Source organism: Hypanus sabinus, chromosome 2 (genome assembly GCF_030144855.1).
Source record: "Hypanus sabinus isolate sHypSab1 chromosome 2, sHypSab1.hap1, whole genome shotgun sequence".
Taxonomy (NCBI): Eukaryota; Metazoa; Chordata; class Chondrichthyes; order Myliobatiformes; family Dasyatidae; genus Hypanus; species Hypanus sabinus.
This window is the reverse complement of record NC_082707.1, coordinates 144,468,328-144,489,279: the sequence shown is the minus strand read 5'-3', so window position 1 is coordinate 144,489,279 and position 20,952 is coordinate 144,468,328. Positions and strand designations below refer to the sequence as shown.

Genomic DNA, 20,952 nt, shown 5'->3' with positions numbered 1-20,952 from the left:
ACCTGGAAGGATTGTTCGGGGTCCTGAGTGGAGGTGAGTGGAGAGGTGAATGGACAAGTGTAGCAATTCTCTTGCTTGCAGGGATATGTGTCAGGAGGGAGATTAATGGGGAAGGAGGAAGGAAAGCGAAGAGTTGGGGGGGGGAGTAAAGAGGTGTTTATTGGTAGACTCCTGTTGAAGAAGGCAGTAATTGAGGAGAATGAGGTGTCAGAGGTGGAGATTCATGAGGTGGTAGGTGAGGACAAGAAGAACTGTGTACCTGTCGAGGCGGTGGGAACATGGGGAGAGTGTGGATAACTGGGAAATGGAGGAAATGCAGGTGAGGGCAGCATCGCTGGCGGAGGAAGGAAAACCTCATCCTGGGCACAGGTGCAGCAGAGATGAAGGAAGTGAGAAAAGGGAATAGCATTTTTACAGAAGACTAAGAGAGAAGAGGTGTAAAGATAACCATGGCGATTGGTAGATTTATAGAAGGTGTATGTTACTTATGGTTAGAGGCTTGCACAGTTAGCTGAAGTGCATAGGCCCAGGCAAAATTTAGAGCTCATCTGCATCTTCTGAGAAGGATATGGAATTCAATTTCTTTTCGTGGCACATTTTGGTCTTGATATCTTAACTGAAGTATGGAATCACACAAAATTCCTTATTATGGTCCAGTTGTGAGAATTAATCTCTAAAACTCTTGTGCTTATTTAGCCAACGCTGGGTAATCTCTGCCTCCCCTCTTTCCTCTTTCAGCCTCTCAGCATTCTGTCTCCAAGAAGATGCCCACTAATGCACCTACACTGTTTTATGCTGTTCAGCCACCTACATTTCAGAAAGTGAATACTGAACACCAAAATGACAGCCAAATATCAAACCAACATGGCATCACTGTTCTTTTCTGTAAATCCAAGTGGCATTCATCATCGTCATAGAGTTGCACAGCATGGAATGTCTATATCAACTTTTTGCCCATCTAACAAAATCCCATTTGTCTACACTAGATCAGTATCCTCTGTATCTTCCCTTTTCAAGTACCTGTCTAAATGTCTCTTAAGTGATTTTACCTGATTCTAAACCCTGCTCCAGCAGTGAGTTCCAGGTATCCAGTTCCAGGTAAAAACCTTCCCACGTAATCCCTGTTAAAAGTCCTTCCTCTCACTTTAAACATATACATTCCTACCAATCTCTAGATTATTCAAGTTTTCTAATATAACCTTCTAACAATTACAGCACGGAAACAGGCCATCTCGGCCCTTCTAGTCCGTGCCGAACGCTTATTCTCACCTAGTCCCACTGACCCGCACTCAGCCCATAACCCTCCATTCCTTTCCTGTCCATATACCTATCCAATTTTACTTTAAATGACAATACCAAACCTGCCTCTACCACTTCTACTGGAAGCTCGTTCCACACAACTACCACTCTCTGAGTAAAGAAATTCCCCCACGTGTTACCCTTAAACTTTTGCCCCCTAACTCTCAACTCATGTTCTCTTGTTTGAATCTCCCCTACTCTCAATGGAAAAAGCCTATCCACGTCAACTCGATCTATCCCCCTCATTATTTTAAATACCTCTATCAAGTCCCCCCTCAACCTTCGACGCTCCAAAGAATAAAGGCCTAACCTGTTCAACCTTTCCCTGTAACTTAGGTGCTGAAACCCAGGTAACATTCTAGTATCTTGGTAAGGTCCTGGTAAACTTCCTCTGCACACATCTTAATAAGGATTGTATGGTAGTCAGAATTTCAGGCAATATTCACGTGCGTCTAACTAGTGTTCAGTAAAATAGGAACATAATGTTCCAATGTTTATAAAAGCAAGCATGCTGTATGCCTTCTTCACTACCCTACCCGCCCATGTTGCTACTTTCAAGGCACTATGGACTAATTGAAACCTAGGATCCCTCTGTTGATCAATATTCCTTAGTGCCCAACCATTTAGTATTTATGTCCTTACCTTATTTCACTTTGCAGAATTCATCACTTGGTACTTGTTGGGATTACGTTCCATCTGCCAACTCTCTACCCAACTTTCCACCTGATCTATATCCTGCTGCAGCCGGATATTTGTTAACCTCAACACCATCAATTTTTGTAACATCCACAAGCTTACTAATCATATCTCTTACATTCACATAGAAGTCACCAATAAAGTCACAAACAGGTGTTCCAGCACTGATCACTGTCATACACCAGTGATCACAGTCCAAGTTAGAAAAGCATCTTTCCACAACTATCCTCTGCCTCCTATCACAAAATCAGTTTTGGATCCAATAAGCTAGCTCACTTTGGATCCTTTGTGTCTTAAACTTCTGGACCGATGTAGCATGTGGGCCCTTGTCCAATGCTTTACTAAAGTTCATAGAAGCAACATCTACAGTATCACTGCCTTCATTAATCTTCCATGCTATCACCTCAAAATTTAATCTAAGTATTTGGAGAGGATTTCTCCTGCATGAAGCCACACTGACTATCCCTGATCAACCCCAATCTTTTCATTTGTACATAAATCCTATCTCTTGGCATCTTAACTAGTAATTTCCTTATCTCTGACATAAGGCTCATTGGTCTGTAATTATCTGGCTTATCTCTACTGTCTTTCTTAAATAAAGAAGTAACATTAATTATCCTCTAGTCTTCTAACAACCTCTTTGTGGCTAATGAAGCTGCAACAATCTCCATCAGAGCCCCAGCTAGCTCCTCTCTTGTTTCCTGAGCAGATTTGGTTAGATCTCAACCAGGGATTTATGAACCTTTATGCATCCATTGTAAATGAACTTACTGTCTTCCACGACCTTCTCCTTGGTAAGCAGAAGTGAGAAGTGTTCATTTAGGACCTTGCCCAAATTACCTGACTCCACACATAGGTTTCTAACTTGGTCCCAAAAGGGACACTCTCCTTCCCTGGCTACTTTCTTAATCCAAATATGCTTAGAGAATGTCCAAGTATCCAATAATGCCTGAACAATGTACAACACATCTGGCATCAGTTGAACTTACAGACACCAAAGGCATTATTTTGGATATGCTTTGCCACATTATGCTGTTATTTCACCTTAGTTACTTGTTTTGGCTAACTAGATTTCTCATGCCATTCAAGATATTAATATGTCTTATGGTATAGTTTTAACACAGATTGCTTGGCTGGTTTGTATTCATTTGCAGAAGGATGTAGGTTTGGACTCATGCCAGTCAAATCAAGTAACTAGGATGAAGCAACACCATAATGCAAAGCTGTGTATTAGTTAATAAAACCACTGGTACATCTAATTAGTTAGATTTACTAATTAAACTAATAATTGTTTAAAAAATTGCAAGCATTATTATCAGGGAGCCTGCTAAAATTGGCTAAGAGGATTTGTACATTAAATGCATCTCTTACTATTGGGAACCATAATAACCAGTGTTGGTCTTTATAATTTGGGTGAGGAAACTCAATGGTGCAGATGCCAGTTAGGGCCAAAGGTAGAGATTGGTTCACAAGCCAAAGAAGCAGCTGTGTTGCTAAAAATATATTTAATAAAGCAGAGCAATTTTGTACCTATTTGCAGGAGCAAATTTAGTTTCCTCAATCTTTGATGGGATTTATGTTCTCTCTGACACTTCTCCTCTGGTGTATACCCAAAAATAATATCAGTAATGCAACAACAGAAGTTTTCTGCAGGGAGACTTTCAACATCACTGGTCTGACTTATATAACTGCAATATAATGTCCCAACTCTGTATTCAATGATGAAGGGCAGCATGTTTTTCACCTTTTTCACCATCCTGCCTGCCTGTGATGCTGCATTCAACATACTGCTTGGTCACACTCCTCAGTAACTCTGTTCCATCACAGTCCATTTGTTCTGTCATTCAGAGCATAACTACTATGCTGGTTTGACATTCCAAAATGGATCACCTCACACTTCTCTGTATTAAAGTCCATTTGCCACTCATCAGCTCACTTCTCTAGTTGATTAAGATCCCCTGTAACCTATGCTAATCTTCTTCTCTATCAATGACATATCCGAATTTCATGTCATCCACAAACTTACTGACCGAGCCTTGTGTGTTCGCATCCAAATCATTTATATGAGTAATGAATGGCAAGAGTTCCAACATTAAACCCTGTGGCTCAGCACTAGTCACCAGCTTCCATTCTGAGCAACAGCCTTCAATAAGCACACACCATACCCATAGTAGCCTAACAGTTATTGTAATGTAATTAGAGCACCAGCAAACCAGATTCACTTCTGCCTCTGTCTGCAGGGAGTTTTCACCTTCTTCCTGTGACCTTGTGAGTGTCCTTCATGTGTTCCAGTTTCTTCCTGTATTCCAGAGAGTACAGGTATTAGGCTAATTGGTCACTTAGGTGTAATTGGGCAGCACTGGCTTATTGGGCTGGAAGGGCCTGTTATTGCGCTGTATCTTTAAATAAAATAAATGATAAGTAAACCACCCTTGACTTCCTACCTCTCAGTCAGCTTTGAATCCACCTAACTGCCTCTCTACTTCTCCCTGGATTCTTTGGGACCTAACCTTCCAAACTAAGGTACCATGTGGGGCTTTGTCAAAGGCTAAATAAAGACTAAATATACAACAGCTACTACCCTATCTTTTATCTACATTTTAGTTGCCTTTTCAAAAAGTCCAAAAGATTCCTCAAACATGACTATCTACACATAAAGCCATGCTGATCCCTCCTAATCAGACTCTGTCTATTCAAATGCTGGTTGATCTTGTTCCTCAGAATTTCCTCTAGTAACTTCCCCACCATGAGTGTCAAGCTAAATGTCCTGAATCTCCCTGGCTTGTTCTTGCTCCTCGTCTTAATGCTTCTCCGTGGATTGTCACCTTGTCGTGGTGGAGAAGCTAGTGTGGTTCTGAGATCCTAAGAGTGATGCTGTCTGGAGCTATGCTCCATGGCGATAAGGTCGAGGATGAGGTCCCTGACAAAGAACAATCCAACCAAGACCTCAAGGGTGGAACAGGTGGATGAAGTTACTTCAAAATCATGGCTGTGAAGGCAGATGAATGCTGCAACAAATCCATCAGCTCCAATCATCATGGTTTCCATGCCATTGGAATCAGTTGGTTGATTTGTGAAGTAAGGTGTGCTTCTTGGAGTGCAACATCAAGTACATGTTAAACAAATACACGTACAGGTATCTTCGCTCTGTGGAAACGGAATGAAGACCATCATCCTCGAGGGATAGCCACAACGATGACGATTTAAACAATGGAACAAACCTAGCTATCTTCAGGCTTCAGGAACCAATGGCTAATAATGAAACAAATTATTTGCAAGGGCTTCTGCAATTTTCTTTTTTGCCTTCCACAAAGTCCAAGAAACATTCTGCCAGTCCCTGGAGATCTATCCACTTTAATGCTCTGTAAGGCTGCAAATATCTCTTCTCTAATGATATTAATGTCCTCAAAAACATCTCCACTATTTTCCTTATCTTTTTAGAAGACTTGATTTTCTCTTCAGAAAACACTTAGGGGAAACATTCATTAAAAATCCCACCCATCTCCTGCAGCTTGAGACACCTAATGATCCCCAAGGGAACCTACTGTCTCCCTAGCCATGCTTTGACGCTTAATATAGCTGTAGGATTTCTTGGGATTTTCCATAACTTGCCAGATTCATCTCATACTGTCTCTTTGCCCTCCTGATTTCCCTCTCAACCCTTTAATAGTCATCAAGGGTTGTCAACAAACTCCTAAATACAATGTATGCAACATGTGGTGGGTCAAATGGTCCTTCTTTTTCCACGTTGTATGAGTCTATGACTCTAATCCATGAATTGGCAATATAGATAGAACCAATCATATAAATTGGAAAGAGTAGATTATCTCAAGTCTTTATATGCATTCATAAAAGTTTTCTGGAATAGGGCAAGACTGCTGACTAATCTTTCTTTGGTAATGAATGATGAGTAACAAGACAACTTGAGTTAATACTTCAGCAACTGGAGAACATTTATCAAACAACCATCGCAATATTACTCAAACATTGGGGTGAATCAGCTGACCTTGCCTCCTCAGCATTACTTGGATTTCCACAAGTGAAAGACAGAAGTCTCAGATAAACTGGAGGTCAGGTGTCATTGTTTTTGATTGTCTCATCTGCTCTTGGACTCACCAGAAATTCTAGTGGTGGAGTTGAGACTCGGTGAAAAGAGGGTTCAGCTGATTTTAGCATCTCTGCCTTAGCTTTACACCTTGGTTCGGAGAAACTTTGTCTCATTGCTATATACATTATATGGTTATTTACGTTATATACATGATTATAGTTAAATGACAGTAAACTTGACTTGACTACATCTGGGAGTGATGACACAAAAACATGACCTAGCTTATTTTAATGGGATCACTAATCCCATTGGAAAAGGTTGGTGCAGCTAGGACTTCAAATTAATTTTACTTTAGTGTTTAAAATTAATCGTTAGCATTTTAATACTTTTAATACTATTTTTATTTAATTATCATTATTTTAATTATTTAAATCTTCTTGCATACATTTTTAATTTGACTGGGAATCAGGTTTAAAAATAGTAGACATGTTTTTGAAAAGTTGCTTCATGGCTTCAGAACGATCCAAATCAATGTTAAGTTTGACAAAAAATAACTTTGATCAAAGTTACCAAGAGTACTGGTTTTGGTAATACTGACTTTTTACAAGGCAAGAAAGATCAAATTTCTTGGCACAGCCAATGGTTAAAATGACAATATATGTGATAGATATTCAGAAATAAAAACTTTATGCTGGATTTCTCTATACCCTGAAGGCAAGACTTCTTACCAAATAAATCAGCCATGAGTGGAAATAGAGGGTATCTGATAACATAAAAAAGTGCATGTAAAAGAGCAAAGAAATGTGCTGATCCAAAGTCACAGGATTGATGAGAAACCAGTAAGCATAGACAATAAACGAACTAAAAAAAGAAAATTGAAAAGAAATTTCTGATGTACGTCAATATTAATTCAAAAAGTTTTTACAATTATGTTAAAAGGGAAAGATAGCTAAGGGTAACACAAGCCCTTTGAAAACAGATACAAATAGTTTGGCAAATCAAAATGTGGAAATAGCATTCATTGAACGTTATACTTAAGAATATAACTGCATTAGAAATAAGCCCTTGAATAGGCCAACCTTGCCCTTCAGGCCTGCACTGCCATTCAACAAGATCATAGCTATTCTTACATTTTCCTGCCTTTTCACATATTGCTTGTGCAAAAAATCTATTAATATGAGTCTTCAATTTACTTTATGATTGGGGTTGAGAATTCTATAGATTCACGATCTTCTGAATGATGAATTTTCTGCTCAACTCAAAATAAATGTCTAACCAGCCTCATGGGACAGTCCTTTCACCCCAGGAATAAATGTAATGATTCTTTTACTACAGCCCTTTTTCTAAAACAAGGCGAATAAAACTGTATTATGTACTCCTGCTGTAACCTCATCAAAGCCTCATATAACTCCGGCATTTTTTTACTTGTAATATCCAACCATTTAAAAATAATGAATAATATCGAGGGTGATACTGGATCTCTTATTAGAAAATGAGACTGGACAGGTGACAGAAGTGTGTGTAGGGAAAAACTTTGGATCTAGTGATCACAATTCCATTTGTTTCAAGATAATCATGGTGGAAGATAGAAATGGTCTTCAGGTTAAGGTTCTAAATTGAAGAAAGGACAACTTTGATGCCATCAGAAAGATGTAGATTGGGTTGCTTTCATGCAAAGGGATACTTGGTAAGTGGAAGGTCTTCAAAGGGAAATATTGAGAGTGCAGAGTTTGCATGTAGGTACAGAGGAGATGTCAGGGTAAGTTTTTTTTACGCAGAGACTGATGAGTGCATGGAATGGGCTGCCGGCGATGGTGGTGGAGGTGGATACAATAGGGTCTTTTAAGAGACTCCTGGATAGGTACATGGAGCTCAGGCTATAGGTAACCTGAGATAATTTTTAAAATAAGGACATGATTGGCACAGCTTTGTAGGCCGAAGGGCCTGTATTGTGCTGTAGTTTTTCTATACTTCTATATCCTCCTCCTTCAAAGAATGGGGTTTCATCTCATCTACCATTGATGCTGCCTTCACCTTTATCTCCTCCATTTCCCAAAGTTCCAACCTCTGCCATAAAGTGGATAGAATTCCCTCTGTCCTTATCTACCACCTCACAAGCCTCCGCATCCAGCACATCATTCTCTGTAACTTCAGCTACCTTTAATGGGATTCTCCCTCCCCTCCCCCTTCACTTTCCACAGCGATTGCTAACTATGTGACTCCCCTGTCCTTTCATTCCTCCCCACCGATCTTCCTCCTGGCACATATACCTGCAAGCAGAACTGTGCTATACCTGCCCCTACACCTCTTCCCTCACAAACAAACAGTTCCTCTCAGTAAGGTGACACTTCACTTGTAAGGCTGTCAGGTCCTCTACGATATCTGGCACACCTGGTTTGGCCTCCTCTACACCTTTGAGGCCTAATGTAGATTGAGCACCTTTACTCCTTCTACCACAACAGGCAGGATCTCCTGGTGGTCACCAATTTTAATCTACTTCCCATTCCCTTTCCAACATGTTTGTCCATGGTCTCCTCTATGGTCACAATGAGGCCATTCTTAAGCTGGAGGAGTTTGGGTAGCCACCAACCCATTGGCAAGAACATCAATTTCTCTAACTTGTGATAATTCCTCCCTTCTCCCACTTCTCTATTTTCCATTCCCCATTCTAGCTCCCTTCTCACCCCTTTTCTTCTCATGTGTCCATCACCTCCCTCTGGTTCCCATCCTTCCCTTTCTTCAATGGTTCACTGTCCTGTCCTATCAAATGCCTTCTTTTTCTTCTTCTTCTTCAGCCTTTTACCTCTTCCACCTATCACCTCCAAGCTTCTTACTTCAACCCCCTGCCCCACCCACCTACCTTCCCCATCACCATTTTCTTCCCAAATCACCTATCACTTACCAGCTTGTATTCCATCCCTTCCCCCAGCTTTTTATTCTGGCTTCTTTCCCTTCCTTTCCAGTTGTGATGAAGAATTTCAGCCTGAACATCAATTCTTTATTCCTCTCCACAGATGCTGTCTGACCTGCTGAACATTTTGCTCTGGATTTCCAGCATCCATAGAATCTCTTGTGTTTGTTCAATAATTTTCAGTTACATCTTAGGGTCTTTCACGTTTTTCAATTCTTTCTTGAGAGCAATTAGCCTTGCAGCTGAGACATTAGTACAATTCTGGGACTGAGCCTGTCAACTTTAATCAGAAAGGCTGGGTCTTGCCAATCAACTAGAACTGGCTTTCCTAATGTAGTACTGTAACTGGGGAATTTGGATTAAAACTTATTAGTTTAGTAATGAATAACTTTTGGTATAAGTTATTAAGGAATCCAAGTATGTGCCAGAACAAAGCTTTTCACAAGTAGCTAGCAGATGCTGTCTGTTTAGAAGACCAGTAAAATGATGCTTTAATTTTCTCTGAAAGTTGGTCTAAGTTTTGGAGAGTCATAACCTGCAGGATTGTAGTATTATCTGGAGTATTCAATCAGACTTGACAGACTGACATTAGATCATTAAATTACTTGTGTCAATAAACTTACTGATTTGAGCAGAAGGGAATAATACATTTTAAATGTGCACCTATCCTCTTATTGACAGGATTATTTCAAATTAATCTGCGAATCATTACTGATAAAGAGGAACTATCAAAAAAAGGTTTTTATCATGCGACATTAGTACAGTTTAAAGTGAGGATCATATTGTAGCTTATTTAACTTCTTTTCTAGTAGATTCTGCAAAAATAGTGAAAATTATTTCAACCTAATGACTGGTTGAAACACCATTAACAAGTGACAAGAATCATTCTTAATTATAGAAAGCAAATTAGATTTGAATTAAAATGATCACTAGTTTCCAAACTCTATAGTGCTACCATGACGGCATATTTATACAAGCAAATTAATATATGCATTTTTAGAACTACGACTAGTCCTTTTCACCTGCAGAGTAAGAAAAATTAAATTTTGCAACAACATTTTTAAGATATTGGAAAAGGCAAAAATAGGCTATTTCCATAATAAAAAGTAATATGGTCACTTACTAAAGAGAAAATGAAGCTGGGAAATTTTAATTTATAACAGTATTAAAATGAAAATGAATCACAATCATTAAAAAGCACATACCTCTAACAGATGCCATTTGTCTTTAATTCCATCCACTTTTTCAAAAAGATCACAGGGTAATGAGCTACCAGATTGTCTCAGTGATTCAACCTTCTTGAGTAAATGTATTTTCTTAGGAAGCCACATTGCCATTTCTGTGCTGTAACCCTGTAAAGCAAATAACTACAGCTTTGTATTTTCATTTAAATTGCCCAGTTTTAAATCACAGATAAAATGGAACTCAAACCATGAACATTAAATCATTCATACTTAAGCTAACTTTATTTCTTCATACATGTGAATCAATACAATCTGCCTCAAAGTGTGGATCTTTTCTTGCTGGGAAATACAATGGGGAGAACAGGCAAAAGAAGTATTTATATAATGCCCATAAACAGTAAATACCTTTTAGGCATTTCTCTGACATTTTAGAAAAAGTTAAATTTGCCTAAACTTACAGTGTTGGAATGAATATTACACAGGAGATGCATATGAAATGCATCAATTCCAAGAAAACCGAGGCAGCAGAACAAGTTACTATGCATAGCCTAATCAAAGCCTTTAACTCCATCAGTTAGGTGGGCTCAACCTCTTCAAATTTGACTGTTACAGAGCGTGCAAGTCACAGTAGTAACCATCAGATCTGTAACAGAAACAATCTCAGTGAAAATTGGTGTCAAACAAGGCCACGTCATTTTCCCCACACCTTTCTCAATCTTTCTTGCCACAACATTGCTCTTCACCTGCAACAAATTTCCTATGAGAGCAACACTAATGAGAAACTGATTAATCTACAGCAAATATTCTCCAGAATTAACGTCATTCAAATATCAGTGACTGACTGTAGTTTGTAGATGACACAAGCTTTTGGGCACAGTTAGATGCCAAGCTCTAAGATAGACTCATTAACTGAAATATAAAAGAGTATGTATCTTACACATACATCCACAAGACTAAGGTCCTTCACCAGCCTGCTCCGGCCTACCATAATTTTTGAACAGTAAAGGTTCATTACATGGTAACCTTGGAGAATATGGACCAAATTCTAGATCTCAGGAGGTACCTTTCAGCAAAGGCAGATGATGATGAATTTCACCACTACTTTCAATGAGCCAGCATATGCTTTGGGTTATCTGTGCAAAATAGTATTTAAATATCAACACCTCATATCTCCTACAAACTTCAGGGTCCACAGGACAGCAGTGGTCCCTGTCTTTCAGTATGTTTTTGAGACCCAGAATACCTTCAGCAAACATTGGAAAAATTCAATGGAGGGCAATTGGTTGATATCATTAACCTCCTCCAAGCCAACATCTTCAGAGTTGAGCCCTGAATCTTTCTCAGTCCTTTGTAGAGGCCATATTTTCCTATTGTCCTGCTCATATCCCCAGGGTCCTGAAATAAGCCCTTTGTTACTCGGCAGACAAGGAAAATTATTCAAGAATGTGCTCAAAGCTCTTTGAAGATGTACAACATCTCAAATGACTCCAAGAATCTCTAGCTTTTGACCAGTCATACAAAAGGAATCACTGGGAATCTATAGAACCTTGCATAAGCAGCGGAAATAACACACCAACTCACAATTTACACACCCAGCCACCTCAGCAACTAGCCCCTGTCCTAAAGTGAAGATTCTTACATCAGCTTCATCAGTTCACATCAAAACCCACAAATCAGAGAGGAACCAAGTTATCCTTGACTCCAAGGGAGATCCCAAGGTGAGGAGTACCTGTCAAAAAAATTACTTTATTGAAACATGAGAAAATCTGCAGATGCTGGACATCCAAAGCAACACACAAAATGCAGGAGGGACTCAGCAGGCCAGGCAGCATCTATGGAAAAGAGTGAACAGTCTGAGACCCTTCATCAGGACTGTAAAGAAAGGCAAAAGAAGTCATATTAAGAAGGTGGGGGAGGAGAGGAAGAAGTATAAGGTAACAGGTGAAATGGGGAGAAGGGGAAGGGGTGAAGTAAAGAGCTGAGAAATTGATTGGTGGTAAAGGGCTAGAGAAGAGGGAATCTGATAGGAGAGGACAGAAGTCCTATGGTAGAAGGGGAAGGGGAAGGAGCACCAGAGGGAGGTGAAAGGCAGGTAAGAAGAGGTGTGAGAGCGAAATAAGTGTGGTGCATGGTGAAGGATAGGAGGAGGCAATTATCAGAAGGTCAGGAATTTGGCGTTCATCCCATCAGGTTGGAGACTGCCCAGATGGAATATGAAGTGTTGCTTCTCTAACCGGAGTGTGTCCTCATTGTGCCAGTAGAGGAGGCGTAGACTGACATATTGGAATGGGAATGGGAAGAAGAAATGAGATAGGTGTTCACTGGAAGATCCTGCTTTTTGTGGCAGGATTGTGGTTTCCCAATATACGTTGAGTCTTAAGCCATGCCGGCAGCACCTGATACAGCAGATGACCCCAACACACTCACAGCTGAAGTGTTGCCTCACCTGGAAGAACTGTTTGGGGCCCTGAATGGTAGTGAGGGAGGAGGTGTAGGGGCAGGTGTGGCAATTGTTCTGCTTGCAAGGATGGAGGGAAGGGTGTTGTTCCTCCAACCTAGGTATAACACCCTATATTCTGTTTGGGTAGCCTCCAACCTGATGGCATGAACATTGATTTCTCGAACTTCCAGTAATGCCCCCCATCCTCCCCCCTCCACTTCACCATTTCCCATCCCCTTTTCCTCTCTCACCTCATCTCCTTGCCTGCCCATCATCTCCTTCTGGTGTTCCTCCCCGCCTTTTCCTTCTTCCATGGCCTTCTGTCTCTTTCACCAATCATCTTCCCAGCTCTCTACTTCACCCCTCCCCCTCCAGGTTTCACCTATCACCTGGTGTTTCTCTCTCCCCTCTCTCCCCTCCCCCCCCCCCCCCCCACCTTTTAAGTCTGCTCCTCAGCTTTTTTTCTCCAGTTCTGCTGAAGGGTTTCGGCCTGAAATGTCGACCGTACTATTTTCCATAGATGCTGCCTGGCCTGCTGAGTTCCTCCAGCATTTTGTGTGTGTTGCTCAGAACCCTATCTCTGGTGTGGCTGTGGGACGATGGGGTCTGGGCAGATGTAAACCAAATGGAAGAGATGCAGATGAGGGCAGTATTGATGGTGGAGGAATGGAAGCCCCTTTCTTTGAAGAAGTAGGGCATCTCAGTTTTCCTTAAATGAAAAGCCTCATCCTGAGAGCAGATACGGCAGAGACGCAGGAACTCAGAAAAGGGAATGGCATTTTTACAAGTGACAGGTTAGGAAGAGGTATAGCTGTGAGAGTCAGTGGGTTTATAAAGGATATCAGTAGATGTACTGTCTCCAGAGATGGAGATAGAGAGATTGAGAAAGGGGAGCAAGGTCTCAGAAATGGGTCAAGTACTCTATTGAAACACTGTTGCCCTTGACAGCAATTGGTTTGCCAAAACAAATAAAGAACAGTCATGGTATTGATTTTAGATCTTTTAGCATTATTTTAAAAGCAATTCATTCATGTGACTGCCAGGGTTGAGATGACTGGCTGGTACTAACCAGCACATTACTTTTGCTTTAGTTGATATAGTGATATTATAATTCACCTCTAATATAATTCTAAGCAAACTGTTCTCAGCTAATTATTTTATTTAATAATTAGTATTTTGATCAATGACTAAATACTCTCCAAAATCAAGACTATTGACTATGTATAGAAGAGATTTACAAAGATGATTGTAGGATCAGAGACTTCATTTACACAGAGAAACTAATGAAACTGGAGGAATTTCATTAGAATAAATAAAGATGTGGGAATTTGATAGCCTTCAAGAGAAGTGAAAGGGGTTTCAATAAAATCAATGGGGAGAAACCATTTTCACCAGCTTGTGAGTTAGCGACTGGAGGGCACATCATTAAAGTAATCACTGAAAGAAGACAAGGAGCTGTTAAGAGATTTCCTTCATCTAAAGACTGAAAACTGAATGCCCTAACAGAAACAATTGTTGAAGTAGATTCTGTAATTGCCTTTTACATGGAAATGACTTAATATCTGATGGAAAAAAAACAAATGTTAGAAAGATATTGAGAAAAACAGGTGAATGGAATCAAATGGATGACCTCTTCAGAGAACATGCAAAGGGGTGACAGCTTTTTGTCCTGTGTTATAACATTGTATACTTTACGGGTTTGATAGGTTTTGATTAGTCAGGGCATCAAAGGTGACGGGAAGAAGGCAGGAGAATAGGATTGAGTGGGATAATAAATCAGCCATGATGAAATGGTGGAGCAGACTAGATGGACCAAACAAGCTAATTCAGCTCCTATGTTTTGTGGTCTTATTATGCATTGCCCACTCATTTGCTCTATTTTAACGTTATTTCTCCCACAGTGTGCAAGCATCATTTACTGAAGTTGTGCATGTGATCTATGACTTCATTGGTAGCTAAGAACCACAGAAACAGGACCATTCAGTCTTCCTATCTATATGGTCCTTTGGTTATAGAGATCATGCTAGCTGTGGACCCGGACTCATTACCAACCTTAAGGTAACCTAACAAAGAACACTGAATCTCATAAAGAAGCTTAAATATAATGGGCTAAATAGCATGGATGACCAAAGTATTATGGCTACTGTATGTGAACACACAGAGCATTCTTTTTATAATAGAGGCAAAATAATGGCACATAGACATAAACACCCACAATATGCTTGCCATTACAGATTGTAAATGTGATAAAGATTTGTGATTAAATATTCCAGAAAACAACATTTAAAATTGATACATAAAGTAGAAAAGTGGCAGAGTTAGCTCTCTTATTAATGAATGGATAAAGACATTTGAGGGAAAGGATTACAGCTCAAAATTATGAAAGTTTTAAAGCAGCTGAGAAACATAAAAGAGTTGTATATAATTGTCCAGTCATGATGAATCCAAATATTTATAGGTGCATGTAAGAGTAATACAATATTCATGGGAAACTTGAATCTAAAGAAAATGAGGCAAACCAAATTAGTAGTAACAGTATGGAGGATGAATTCATGGATTTGCATGAATTGCCTTTTCTAGTTCAGTATGTCAAGGAACCAATGAGGGAATAGGCTATTTTTAATCTAGAATTGTGTAACAAGGGTTAATTGTTAAGTCAGTAATGACTAAATAATAGAATATTATGAAAAAAATGAAAAGAAATTTAATTAAATCTGAAACCAGATCCTTAAATGTAAAGAAACTAAAGCAGGAAGACAGATGAAGTGGGTTGGCTATAGTATTTTTAAAAGGTATGGCATAAAACTAGTGATGCCTAATATTCAAAGAACTTACACATGCTGTAGTTTCCAAGTGATATAAATCACTTCCAGGTTAAAAATATCTAACAAGAAAAGTAGTGCAGTAATGGCTCTCAAGAGAAATTAACAACAGAATTTAGAGCAAAGGAAAAATCTTATAATGATTCCTAAAGACAGCAGTAAACTAGAGCTTGATTGCATTTCAGAGTTCACCAAGGTATCAACAAGGAAGCAAAAGCAGAATAAGAAAGTAATGCAGTAACAAGATACAACATGATGGTAAAGATTACCGTAGATATGAAGAAAGGAAAAGATTAGTTCAGCTTCAGGATTTCTTCACAGACATAGACAGGTTAAGTGAACGGGCAAAGGCATGACAGATGTAACATGATGTGGAAAAATAAGGTAATACAGTTTGGTACATAGAGTATTTGTGTATTTTAAAAATGATTAGGGAACAAAAAGTATCTGTACAACCTGGGCATCCTTGCACTTTAAGTTAACATACACATATAGTAAGCAATTAGGAAGGTAATATAACTTCTATTGGAATATAATTTGAGTACAAGAGATATCTTCCTCAAATTCTGTATGTTCTTGGCAAGACTGTCCATAAAATATTGTGTACAGGTCTCTATTCTCTTTACCAAAGGCAGGACATGTGTGTAATAGAGGGAATGAATTGAAGGATTTCTAGATTGTATCCTTGACTTATGAGGAAGGATTAAATGGGTTGGCATATAGCCTCATCAAGTTGAGTAAGATGAAGGGTGATTTCATTGAAACATATAGAATTCATATTAGGCTTGACAGGACAGATGCAGAGATATTTCTAGAGGCAGGGATTCAAGATTGCTTCATGTTATTTACAGTACATAAGTGTAAAGGAGGATGAAATAATTGTTACTCTGGATCCAATGCAAAACACAAAAAACATAATAAGATAAAGAACACAATTAAAAACACAAGAATTATTAAAACATAAGGTGGCTTATAGACATTGATTGTATGTCCATTAAGTGCTAGGCACAGGAGTGTCTGTAGATTAAGTAACAGTGACAGGAGATAAAGCAGTGGTGGTGGATGAATGAGTGGAGGTGTTGATCCGCTTCACGATATGTGGAAAGTAACTGTTGAACCTGGTGGTTCTGGTGCGGAAACTACATAACCTCTTTCCTGATGGGAGTGGGACAGACAATCCATGAAGAAGGTGGGCAAGATCTTTCATGATGTTACTGGCCCTTTTCCAGCACCTTTCTGTATATACAGTATATCCTTGATAATGGGTAGGCTGGTGCCAGTGATGCTTTGGGCACTTCTGATTATCCGGTTTGGAGCCTTTCTGTCTGCCATGGTGCAGTTTCTGTACCATGCATGACAGTCTCAAAGTAAGGAGTCAGCCATTAACAAGGAGAAAAAATTTCTTCAATTAGAAGATAATGAATCTTTATAATTCTTACTTAATAGAGCAGTGGGGTCAGTAGCTCAGTCGAATGAGGATGGAGATGATTAGATTTTTAAATATTAAGGGAATCAAGGTATATACATTACTGGATGAAAGTGATGGTAAGGTTGAAAATCAACCATGATCACGTTGATCAGCAGAGCAGGTACATGAGGCCAAATGTTCTATTCTTGCTGTTAGCTCTTTAATCTATTCCATACTACTATGTCTATCAATATAATTTAAATGCCAGAAATTCTTTATCCCTTTTTTAACATGTGTGTACATGGTATCAATGTTATTTTAAAAAAATCAGTCCTTAATTACTTCAGTGAGGTGTGTCACTGATTGGTAGAATACCCAGCTATGTTATGATGTGTAATGATTGAACTAATTGAGCAGCCAATTACAAATCAGTTGTTAAGTAATTAGCTGTACTATCTTGGTTTCACACCTGTTATTTATATAAATGACCAGCGTGACAACTATGAAAGAGCAAATAGATTGAAACTCCTAATTATGTTGATTCATAAATGCTGCAGTTTACGTCTGCAATTTTTCACATAGAGGGCTGTTGGAAATATTTTCTTCCAAGAAAGATACCAAGGAACGAGCAGACTGGGATTCCAAATAAGGTAAACATCATGGAAAAAAATATCACCCTGAGAAATGCTCCTTGCATTTTGGGCTTCAAAACACCAATGACAGATGGCATTTAGCTGGTCAATTGCTTCGCTGTCATGCACAGCCTCTTTAAGAGGCTAAATCAAATTAAAGAACTAAGGGAGCATTCTAATGCTGTAGACGTTTAATAGTTACTAAATTATTCAAAGATGAAAAACTACTGAAAGAAGACAGAAGATAATTCAACACAAGAAAAACTATCTGCTATTTGATACAATGTGAGAACAGAAACACAGTCAATACTTTTTTCAAAAAAAACTAAACACTGTTAGGGATAATTACATTATTTCTGATATTTTCCTATAGCCCACACACTATCATTGATTTGCAGTAAATTGCATAAAATATAAGGCACATTCCAGGTGCTCTTGACTGGACATCAGTTCACTTTAGTAAAAAAAAACTTCTACATCCATTTGATCACTTATCCAATTGTCTCCAAACTGTTTGAAAATTCTCTGGACAAAGCTGAGATTGTTTTACATGTTCATACTTGTAATAAAACATTAATAAAATTATTATAGCAGAGAATCTATATTTTCAAATGCTGTGAATGTAATTAAAATACCACTTTCTTCTCCTTGGGCTAAATACATGCTTGTGTATAGTAATTTTGTTGAAAATTGCACCAGGCAAAGCTGGAGAATCAGACAAAGCCTTGAAACACTGTTAATTGTCACCATGGTGACCAGAAGAATAAGCCATTTTCAAACTCGTACAGAAGACTCACTTTGACAGATTTGGACACTTTTAAGTCTCCTTCAATGTTAGAAGAATGTGGTGTCTACCCATATTTGAGTCACAGAAGAAAACTATCACAGAGGCTTTCAAAATGAATCTGACCTTGAACATGTAAAAAAATCTACACATGTTAAATCTATTGTAGTGAAAACTGTGTGAGATAACTGAATGTTATGTAGTAATGCTAAGCAAGTCAAAAAGATTTAAAAATATCTGGTCTGTCAGGATAAAGACTGTATAGTCAGTTTATGTGAACTACACCCCAAAGTTCCCAAGAATTCATCTGCTGCAATACACTTCAGAGTAGGAGACTAAAAGGTTGAATAATGGTATTCAAATTAATGCTTTAAAAGCACACATTGAAGCAAGAAGTCCTTTCATAATTTCCTTGCTAGTTTGTAGGAAACTGAATTTGATTGAGTAAATACTTAGAGAAGCTAAAGTTACCTTTGAGGTTAAAAGAATGTCTTGCAGGTTAGTTGAAACCTGTTTAAAACTAAATAAATAAATATAACTGAAATCAATGCTGCATGAAAACAATTTAAATTGAATGGCAAATTCTTAAAAAATGTTTATCTGTAAACTTTAAAAAAAATTATAACTTCTGTTTATAATTATTTACAACTTGTCTGCCATTTAGGCTTCAAAGATAATCTGTGTTTGATGTTATTCAGTGACAAAGACTTTTCATCCTGTTCTAAGTACTACTGAAAAATAAATATTTATTTATCCAAAGCTGATACGTTATTTTTTTTGAAGACAATTTATAGTCCAGGATGACCATTTACAAAATTTAGTAGGTACTGTATGTGTAGTTCTATCCAAAGCTATTATTATTATTGTATATAGTTGGTTGCTAAACAAAGGTCTTTAGAAATTTAGAACTTAGACTCATTCAGATATTAGATTAGAGTGTGCTTACTGCTTTGGATTCACAGAATGAAAAGAGCATTTGGAGAAAAGTAACTGCAATCTTTTAATGCTGATGACCTCTGACAAGCTCACAAAATTTAGAAACAAGAGGTTTTTTTAAGAAAAAGAGAAATATATCCATAATTTCTGAAGAGGAGAACAACAGCACAATATTCTACACATTTTCTTCTGTAACCTAGTAATAATATAACTTGTTTCTGAGTACATTTTCTTTATGATCTTTGAAAAGATTAAAGAACTGCAATGTCATTTAAAATTGCTAGAACTCACCAAGCAAATTACATTTGAGGCTCTGAATCAGTTTTTTTTTCTTCAAGCTGATTCCATTTACACGCATTGAAAATCACATTACATAGCCCATGCATTGTTAATTGGACATAGATTGCATTATCATCATTATAAATCAAACTCCAAATATCAAAATGAATTGCAAATTCACTAATAGGAGATCATGAAGCAATCTTTTTTAAATATCTTCCATTAATAATTAAATTCAAATTATATTACTTTGAAATTCTCTTATGAGGGTAGTCGGCTTATTCACTTTGACCCTGCTTTTAAAATACAGAAATTTTTCAATCAAGTTGTTGTTTTCCACTGTCCATTGTTTAAAAAGATCTGTAGTTGAATGCAAGAGTTTTTTTAAAAAAAGAGCAGATTTACCTGAAACCTGAACATTTAATGTATTGAAGAAAAGTACTGGTTGCAGTTAAGGGGTCAAAAGAGCACTTTCTTTACCTACCAAAACTGAAGAAAGCATATTACAAATGACAAATATGTCATTTTTCTCAGAATCTTTAAAGTATGGTGTCTGTATATAAAAGTATTTAGAAGGTGACAGTAATTTGACAAATCAGGAGCTCTTTAAAAGACTTTTGATAATATGGATTGCTGGAGACATGCAGGGTTATTTAACTTGCTGGAATTTTTTTCTGTGAAGATTACATTATGGTAAATTAATATTGCATTATAGCCATTTATCATTAGAAAAAACCTTCCTGTTGATTCATGTTACACAGCCAACAGTAAAAGAGTTCAGATATTAGACTGGAGTGTTCCCACTGCTCTCGATTCACAGAATGAAAAGAAGCAGTTGGAAAAAATAGCTGCAATCTTTTTATGCTGATGACCTCTGACAGGCTCACAGCTCTTCTATCTGCACAGAATTTGCATGGGGTCTGTGTGCATATGAACAATGTAACCTAAATGGTAGACAATCTTTATTCTAATGAAGTGGGTGTCAAGGTCAATGTAAAACTGCAATGATAAATGGAGCACTACTAGGCATGAGGATTCGCTCATACAGTGTGCTGCTTTCACTTAATTGTTGCCTGAAACATGTAAGTTAATAAAACATAGAAAACACTTTATGCCAATTAGTTTCACTTTAATGTGCTAACATATTAGAAAGGAATCTTATAGATGGATGACAGCATTTTAGTTCTAAGAAACCTGATTACACCAAATCCCATTTTCAACATTGCTAAATGAAAGAGTGGGCTTCTGATAATAATAGGTAGCAGAAACTGCATTCATAACTTGAGCAAATTTTGCAATTATGATGCAGTCTTCCTGTACTTCACTACTTCAATTTTAGATTCTAATTTTAGTTCACCTGAAAATATAATTCCAAGTACCAATTACACGGCAAAATAGCTGTCATTAAAGATGGTTTGACTCTCCCATAACCTCTTTTATTCAATAGGCTGCCCAGCAAGTGGTAATAAGGATCTGGAGAACTGACAAGTTGGAAATATCATCTGTTGTTAAT

The 20,952-nt window shown here is 38.0% G+C and overlaps 1 protein-coding gene across 1 annotated transcript in view; it reads right to left on the bottom strand.

The window, feature by feature from the left end:
* akap6 (A kinase (PRKA) anchor protein 6) overlaps window positions 1–20,952 on the bottom strand; it is a 341,777-nt gene that overhangs the window by 87,632 nt on the left and 233,193 nt on the right. Inside the window, exon 9 of the mRNA XM_059987823.1 lies at window positions 10,160–10,306. Within this exon, the coding sequence (XP_059843806.1) occupies window positions 10,160–10,306 (147 nt within the window). The remainder of the gene's footprint in view (window positions 1–10,159; window positions 10,307–20,952) is intronic.